The sequence below is a fragment of the Phalaenopsis equestris genome, unplaced genomic scaffold, assembly GCF_001263595.1.
Source record: "Phalaenopsis equestris unplaced genomic scaffold, ASM126359v1 Scaffold000294, whole genome shotgun sequence".
Classification (NCBI taxonomy): domain Eukaryota; kingdom Viridiplantae; phylum Streptophyta; class Magnoliopsida; order Asparagales; family Orchidaceae; genus Phalaenopsis; species Phalaenopsis equestris.
Genome location: NW_018164736.1, coordinates 610,740 through 619,604, shown reverse-complemented (window position 1 = coordinate 619,604; position 8,865 = coordinate 610,740). Strand labels below are relative to the sequence as shown.

The 8,865-nt window shown below is 35.5% G+C and overlaps 1 protein-coding gene across 1 annotated transcript; it reads right to left on the bottom strand.

Annotated features, from left to right (window-relative positions):
• Positions 1-546: 546 nt before the first annotated feature.
• LOC110025219 (26S proteasome non-ATPase regulatory subunit 14 homolog) lies at positions 547-6,545 on the bottom strand. The gene is made up of 5 exons (XM_020725557.1): positions 6,229-6,545; positions 5,938-6,115; positions 1,373-1,631; positions 1,130-1,297; positions 547-987 (listed from the first exon to the last, which is right to left on the bottom strand). Exons 1-5 carry the CDS (start codon positions 6,356-6,358, stop codon positions 796-798), a joined length of 927 nt encoding a protein of 308 aa, XP_020581216.1. The 5' UTR covers positions 6,359-6,545; the 3' UTR covers positions 547-795.
• Positions 6,546-8,865: the final 2,320 nt, after the last annotated feature.

The following is an 8,865-nucleotide window of genomic DNA, read 5'->3' as shown; positions in this document are numbered from 1 at the left end:
ATCATTCATAGAAATCACTTTATGTTTTATATTTATAAAGTAATACCTTAATAAATACATGGCAATGAGTAATAAATCTATGAATAATTATTATTTTTTAGTTGTGTGGATATTTTAGTTCTATTTGAACAGATCAATATAATATTGATTGATATTCTCATTGAGTAGAAATTGCCATTCAATCAATAATCGAAGTAAGAAAAAGTTGATTGGTCGGTGTGTACTTCTCACCTGTTTTCTTCCACTAAAGCTGGCAGCACGAATATTCAAGTGGTTGACATTCTTATTTGTTTAAAATTAGGGTTCGAGTTGCTCTAATTAATTGATGCTTTTGTTGAACCCAAACTCTCTTACAAAGGAAAAAAAATATTAGGTCAGGACTCCGGATGTATTCGCAGTCCGATGATGAGGCGTCAAGTGTTAAGTGGGCCCCACAAATTTTAACATTGACCAATCCCAATATATTACGGTGGACCTACTTATGTAATATTTAAACAGTAAAAGATGGGTCTTGACAAGTGATTCTCCAATGCATTGCAATCATCATGAAACAAAAGGCAGTCGCAACACATTCATTCTATTAAAAGCGCATCGGACAAGTCCTCCTTTCATACAAAGAAAGCCACACCCAAGTAACCTGAATAACGTCTCCTCCTCTACTATTAATTAAAGCAGTTCCAAACAATTATAAAGGGGACATTCAACTGATGAAGTAAACAATACACAGAGAGACTGTCAATAAGAGTTGATTCCGGAGAAGCATAAAACAAAATGGTGAGGTGAGATGTAGGAAGACTAGAAGACTACCGTATCAAGCATAGTACCGAGGGTCTGGACTATATTGGAGGACATTAGATTGGAGACATGCTCCTCCAAATGCTTCTTTGCATCTTGCCTGCCCACGTTCGCAATGGCCAATTTCTCCGGCGGCAGTTCATCCTCCTCTTGGACCGCTTTGTTATATTTTATAGCTAAGTTTAGCATCTCCTGCTCCTCAGTAAATAATATAGCAACAGGGAAAAAAAATTAAAAATGGAAACCATGCATCCGTTATATTTATATATTTGGTTGGGTTCAGAAGAAGAAGAAGATGACAATCCTATTGGACTGACCGATGTTGCTTGATTACCTGCACCGTTTGCTCATTGGTTTTTGAATGGGCATCAAATCGTCTCAACGTTAAGCCATCCGTCCATTTCTTCTTATGCAGATTCAGAAGCATTTTTTCTTCCAGCTCATTTTTCCGATAATTGATGGCTATAGAGTAATAGTGCCGGTTCAGCCCATGTATGAGTGCCTGACAATCAATGCAATATTTAGATGATTAATTAAGATGGCAAATAATAATTGTGAAGTGAGGTAGGTGTGAGACCTGGATGGAGGGTTTGTTGAGATGTCCCAAGTTGGAAGTGGTCTGGCGAGGCTCTTGCCCGAGTGTCATGGTCTGCGGGTTGATCAAACGGAAAGCATCGATCACCACCTTCCCTTTAACACTCTGGATGGGGTCGACCACAACAGCAACAGCTCTCGGATTCAAGGCTTCAAAGCTCTGCTGGGTGTTAATATCAACGCCAGACAGCCAACAACCAAATCCTGGATGGGAATGGTACCAACCTACCACCATTTCAGGCCTGCCAATAACATCATAAATAAAAATTCTAGTCATATATATCTCAAGATGGAAATAAGTCCCCTGAAACTGAAATTTAATTTACAGCATAAAAAGAAAATTCAAGGAAAGCCGTGTAAGGATATGATGAAACTTCAATAATTTTAAGAATGAACTACTAAAGCTGAATTGTACGGTTGGTCAACTAATTAAAACGCCGAGACAATTAACATTGTAATTGATAAAAAGACAAATCATGCTAAAATTCAATTGAAACACTCGATAACATTACTCAAATCTATACAAGGAAATAATCATACAATCAAATTATGGTTGGACGAGCCAACAAATTTCCAGGATTAAGAGAGTGAACTAGAAAGAAAGAACCTAATCAATTTTCATTTCATCAACATCACCATGGACAATACACTAATTTTATCTTTACCTGTTTTAAGCTGTCTTCACAAATCTTATTCAATTCTTTCCACTAGTATACAACGGTGTTAACTCCATATATCGTAAGCAAATTGGGCAACTTATATCAATAATAAGACTCATTCTTTCTCATTATTATTTCCCTATACGACACCTTATTAGTCATCTCCATTATTCAAACTTTAAAAGTTTGTTTTCTATAAAGCAGTCCGCGGAATACATGATACCCCTACTGTTCCAAATAAAACAAACTAAGACACTTTGAAATGAAGTCATTCTGTGCACAATCATACATAATTTTACAAAAAATTCATCTCAAGTGTCTCATTAATTCCACGCATCCCCACAAATTGATACAGCAAAGCCAATCTTCAGATCAAAATAATTGGTCGATTTACTTGGCTTGAGCATAGCTCAAGTAGAATTTAGTAAAAAATAAAAAAAACTATTATAATCCTTTTTCGAAATAAAGAAGCATAATCAAGCACAAAACTCCCACCAATGTCAAATCTAAGAGTTTGAAGCACACAATCTTAACCCAACATTATTGAGAGAGTATTTTAATGACTTGACACTCAAAGTGCTTCTGATTACTATAGAACCATTTTCTAGGCTTAAAAAATAAAAAAACTATTATAATCCTTTTTCGAAATAAAGAAGCATAACCAAGCACAAAACTCCTGCCAATGTCAAATCTAAGAGTTTGAAGCACACAATCTTAACCCAACATTATTGAGAGAGTATTTTAATGACTTGACACTCAAAGTGCTTCTGATTACTATAGAACCATTTTCTAGGCTTACAACAAGGCAAGGCAAAAACATCTTGAGCATGAAAAGAGAGGCAGCATATGACTCACAGGTCTTAATATCGCCACAAGCATTATTTATGCAATGCCTAAGAGGCTTATGCTATGAGTTACTACTCATTTTTTTCTTCTTAAAAGAATAGAAAATAAGACTCAATATAAAATATCATGGTTTAAAAAGGCGTTTAAGGCACATGCCTTGAGGCACACTTCACCATGAGGCGCCTAACAATTGTCTCTAGGCGTACAATTTTATGTACGAGTAAGGCTTGCATCTTTTTAACTAAGGCACACACCTCAAGGCATTAAAAAAAGATCTTTCAAGTTATGTCTGATTTAAAATTTTTGGTTATATGCATAAAAAAAAAGAAACAATAGAGAGGAGGTTGCGCATTGACAAAGTGGTGGGTGATTTGCAAGCGACAAAAAGCTCACAAGAGGGTTGAGGCTGCAACCGAATGTTTAACTACATAAGGTTGATGTAAGATAAAAGATCACTACAGTTGTGCAAGATTTTATTTTTTCCTTTCCAAAAAAATAACAAACTAATCCCTTGCAACAGTTTCTTTACTTTAAACATATTTTATTAACATTTTTTATTAAAGTAGTTTTCTATTAAATAATTGTTTATTTTCTTTTTATTTTCCTAAAACTTGTAACTTACTACTAATTTGTTTTTACATCTTTGTCCTTAATATAATTTTTTAGTTTTTTTAATGTAAACCTTTTCATTCTTTTTAACTAACTTTTTCATATTTTTAACTTCTTTCATTTTCATTTTTCTTGCTTCATTTTTGTTTCTTCAAATATTTCTTCTTTCATTTTCTTTCTAAATGTTTTTTGTTTTATTTTTACAAATTTCTCTTTTAATTTTCTTTTAATTGGGTTCAGTCCTTTTAAGTGTTTAGATTTTATTTTTCTTTTAATTAATTTTATTTCTTTTCATTGATTTTTTTTGTCTGCTTATCAGATTTTTTAAATACTATTATTATTGCCAGTTTATTATAAAAGCCATTTATGCTAAAAGAGAAGTTTCAGCTAGAAATCTGACAATCACATCAAAGTATTGGAAGAAGGTGCAAAAAAGGGCTATCTCTATTTAAATTGTAAATTTTGTGATAAAAGAACCACTAATATTGTTAAAAGTTTGAAAGGCCACTTAGCTTGCACACACCTTAGAGCATGTGAGAAATTGTCAAATTATGTTAAAAAAGTGTTTAGAATTATTAAAAAAAAAAAAAAAACTCTCAAGACACCTCCCAATTTTAACCATCAAGCCTCACCTCTAGAAGTTATATACAAATCAATATACTAATTCTTTTGTATAACAATTACAAGGCACTTAAGCTTATCGCACCAAAATAGCACTTATTTTCTATTATATTGATTGACAATTATAACATCATATCCATAAAATTGCAATATAAAAAAAAAGCCATTATTCTACAAATTCTAAGTAAATATCTTTTAAAAATTTATCAATTATCTCAACTTACTACCACTTTTAGTACATACTACATCAAATACAACTACGTCAAATGTAACAAACGAAAACCAAGGAATTTCAATTCAATAATCATTTGTGGCTCTCTCCACAACCAATACAAACAATCATGGCTTAAACATGAACCTAAATGTACTCCCGATGTAACAATAAACTCTTTGGTCACTTTGAAACTACATCAAATAGTAGTCAACATTCTATCACTCATATCTTCAATCATTTTAGCATATCTTTGTCACTCACATTTCTCATTAATGCAGACTACATAAATTATTGTAATACCCGCTCAAATGCCTTCTTAAGGTTGACAAAAATATATGAAGACCATTTCACTGCACATTTTTTATCAAATTTCTTAACACAAGTCACTGGCATGACATCTTTTTAGCATGAAACCAATTTGATTATTCAAAATTGCGGAAATTTTCTATGTTTGATTGAAAATTTTGAATTTCTTATAATAAGCAGTCTTAAACACCTATTATATCCTTAAATGTTAGTGCAAAAATACTTCTTCTTTTTCTTCTTCAATAACTTAGCATCCTACCAGTCTCCAAATTTTATTGAAAATGTCTTAAACAAACCATTATGACATTCTATAAAGCTCTTCAAACTAGGATAGTTATCACTTTGAACCTAAAGCCACATGTTTATGTTGCTTCTTCTTCCTTATTTTTTTTGGTCGATCAATTTATAACAGAGGTCATTATTTTGTTTATTACGGGCTTCTAAAATATTCATCTTGAGAACTTTCATTTAATTTATTTTCATATTAGAATTTTTATTTTTTCTTAATAACCTAATTTTCAACTTATATCATATTATTTTCTACTCTAAGGCATCTAGCCTGCTCATAGTCTTTAGATCTCTTATTTTTTGGCTTAGGTATTTTTCATAACTCTTTCCTTCTCCCTTAATATTAAAGATATTATATAAGTAATCAAAACTTATAGCCTCTGCTTTGTTAGCATTTCCCCTTTATAAGACTTCTAACTTTTTTATAATTTTATCCATCGTTAGTATCCAACTTTTGCCATTCTTTAAAACACATATTTTATTTAACAACCCCTTACACCACCATAGTCTATTAAGTACTAGTTACTATCATTACTAAAGTACGATCCATTTAAAAAGCAACCAAAAGCTTCTACACCAATCTTCTTAATTGAACAAGCTATTGTAAGCTACATTGCATTTGGCTCAGCTAAATAATTCCAATTTACCACTTCTAACAGCCTATCATAAGAGACAAATTCTCAACTTTCAAATTCAACAAGCTCATCTTAGAGAAATTAGTTATATTGATAACTTTTTATGCTCTAAGGTCTACTCAGTGATGCATGATCAAACTCTTATTTGAAATCAGCTTGCAAATGTTGCTAACAAAGAATCTTTTTTTTTAAATAAAAAGATGGCCATTTTCTTTTATCTCATAAATGAAAAACTATGAGAGGTGCAAGTAAATAGTTACGAAACTACCATCTTTTACCCAATGAAGATCATTTAAATTTTATAATTTTGTATCGCAGAAGGAACAAAAACTGCAGGAAGGAAGGGGCAATGATGGCAAGCGGTTCAAACCTTCCGGTCTGCTTTAGCATATCGAGCATGTTGGTCTGGAAGACGTGATCGACGGCCTCAACACTGACTCCAGTGCCGCTCTGAGGCATGGCGAAGACATCGACCACTCGAACGGTATATTCATCCACGAATTCTCCGAGCATAAGCCCCATCACCTCCATGGGCACCCCCGCCCTGCCTAAAACAGCGAAACAGGAAGGGAAGGGTAATTAGATCCACAGATTAATCCAAGATCCTACCGATCAATGTTTGGCAGATGAATTAAATCGAATTACCGCTAAATCGTCTTACCATGCTTAAGCATCTTGAGAAGAGCAAGCGATGAGATGTAGACCTGCTCGGATGAGTCGAGGAGCGGAGAATCGGTGGGCGGATGACCCATCGCTCCAGCGCCAGAGAAAATGCGGTGAAGCCTTTCCATTATGAATAAAACTCTATCTCTATCCCTCTATTTCGGTATCGATGAGTCGACTCCGGCGAGCTAGGGTTCCAGAATTGGAAATGCTGCGAAGCGGGAGAGAAGACTGATCGGTTTATGGAAAACTGGAAGCGGTCGGGTAGAGGTAAAGTGAACCAAACCCGACTCTTGGGTCAGGCGGGCTCAACTCGATAAGGACTCCGTGAATTGAGCCCATCAAGCTCAAACCAGCCCAAGTTGACTCATTTGCTCCTGAGCCGACTTCTTTAAAAAATATTTACGATTATTATATATACATACGACACTTAAAATACATGCTTTAATTGTTTTTTAATGGGTCATTGGGCCAAAAAGTATTTGAGGTAGGCTACAGAAATTACACCGATTAGGACGTTTCAGAACCAGTTTCTTCTGCGTAAAGTTGGTCGGATAACACTAACTCTTTGCACTAGTCGGACTAATAACTGTACAACTTCAGATGCACCGATTAGGACGTTTCAGAACCAGTTTCTTCTGCAATCAGGTAAAGTTGGTCGGATAACACTAACTCTTTGCACCAGTCGGACTAATAACTGTACAACTTCAGATATTGGAGGTCATAATTCTGGTTCTGGCCACATTAACCATGGAAAGTTCTTATGTTTTAGATAAGCGAGGCTTCACAGCATTTGAAGAAGCCATAAATCATAATATTACGGGGCATTCACATGCAAACCACCCAATTCTTATGTATTTACATATCTATTCAAAATGTTTTACAAAAAAACTAACACAAGTTTTCTCTCTAAACACAAAGAAAACTTACAGGACTCGCTTCACAATCTTTTCTCTTCGATTCGATGGAAGAATCATGCCCAATCATTAAAGTCCACCTCTTCGACACTTCTCATTTTCCCTGGGATACTCGTCGAAGGATACAAAAGGAATAAACACCAAACCCCTTATGAAACCTACTTGAAATCGAAATTAAAAACTAAAATCCCAAGACTGCTCTTGGCGCTTAGGTGCCCATGCTTGGGGCCTCAGCGCCAAGCTCTCAGGATGCAACATCGCGCAATGCTCAACTTAGTTGCTTAGGCTCCCAAAGGTGGCTTCTCCACGCCATCTTCATCGCACCCAACACAAAGTGGGACACTTAGGCACCAAATGGCTAGCGCATAGGTATCGACCTCATTCTTTTCGGGCGACGCTTATGTGTCACGTGCACTGTACACATGTAGGTGTTTTGGCTCCACTCTATATAACAATCTCCCACTTGAAGACAACATCATCGAGCACCGGTCCCATGTACTTATACCTCCATCTGAATCGCCTTTATAGTCTAGTACTGTGGTGTGGCTCATCCTAGGTCTTAATCTTCTTGAAGTCCAATTGAAGCCAAGCATTGCTCCGGTTTTTCAATAGTCAATACCTTCGTCAACATATTCACAAGATTCTCAACTGTGTATATCTTTTCCGAAAATAGCAGCCCATCTTCTAAAAGAGATCAAATGAAATGATACATAAGCTAGATGTGTTTTCTCCTGACATGAACAACAACGTTCTTATCAAAATAAATTGCACACATACTTTTCACGGTAGAGTTCTCCAATCCTCTGCACCTTGCCCAATTCGGCCACGAAATTCTGTAGCCAAACCATCTCCTTGCCATCATCAGTAATAACAACATATTCGGCCTCTGTAGTTGAAAAGACAACGATCTTCTGCAACATGGAAACCCAACTCACCACCGTGCTCCTCAATATAAGGATATATCTCGTTGAACTTCTCCTACTATCATATCTCCTGCTAAATCTGAATCTACAAAATCCTGTAGACTGATCCTTACACTTCCATAGCAAAGTGCCCTATGAATTTCTCCCCTTAAATACTTGTGAATTCATTTTACCGCCTCCCAATGATGCCTGTCTGGATTGTCCATGTACCTGCTGACCACTCCCGTTGTATATGCAATATCTAGCCTGGTAAATATCATTGCATACATCAAACTTGTAACTGTTGAAGCACACCGAGTTCTCTCTATCTGTGCTTGCTTTGCTTTAAAGTTAGGCGATAGCTTCTTAGATAGTTTGAAGTGATTACCTAACATAGTGCTAACTGGTTTTGCCTCACTCATGTTGAACCTCTATAGGATCTTCTCAACATACTCTCTCTAAGACAACTTCAGTGTTCCTGCACTCCTGTCCTAGTTGATTCCCATCCCGAGTAACTTCTAGGTTGAACCTAAATCATCCATATTAAACTCACTTGATAATTATTTCTTCAAATCCCTGATTTTCTCCATATCCTCTTTTACAATCAACATGCCATCCACATACAATAGAAGTATGATATAACACTTAACAAAGCGTTTGATGAAGCAATAGTGGTCCGCCAAACACTTCAAATACCCATTTTCTGGCATAAACCTATCAAACCTTCTGTAGCACTGTCTTGGGGCGGACTTCAACCCATAGATGCTCTTCTTCAATCTACAGACCAAACTTTTTTTGCTTGGAACTTTGCAACCT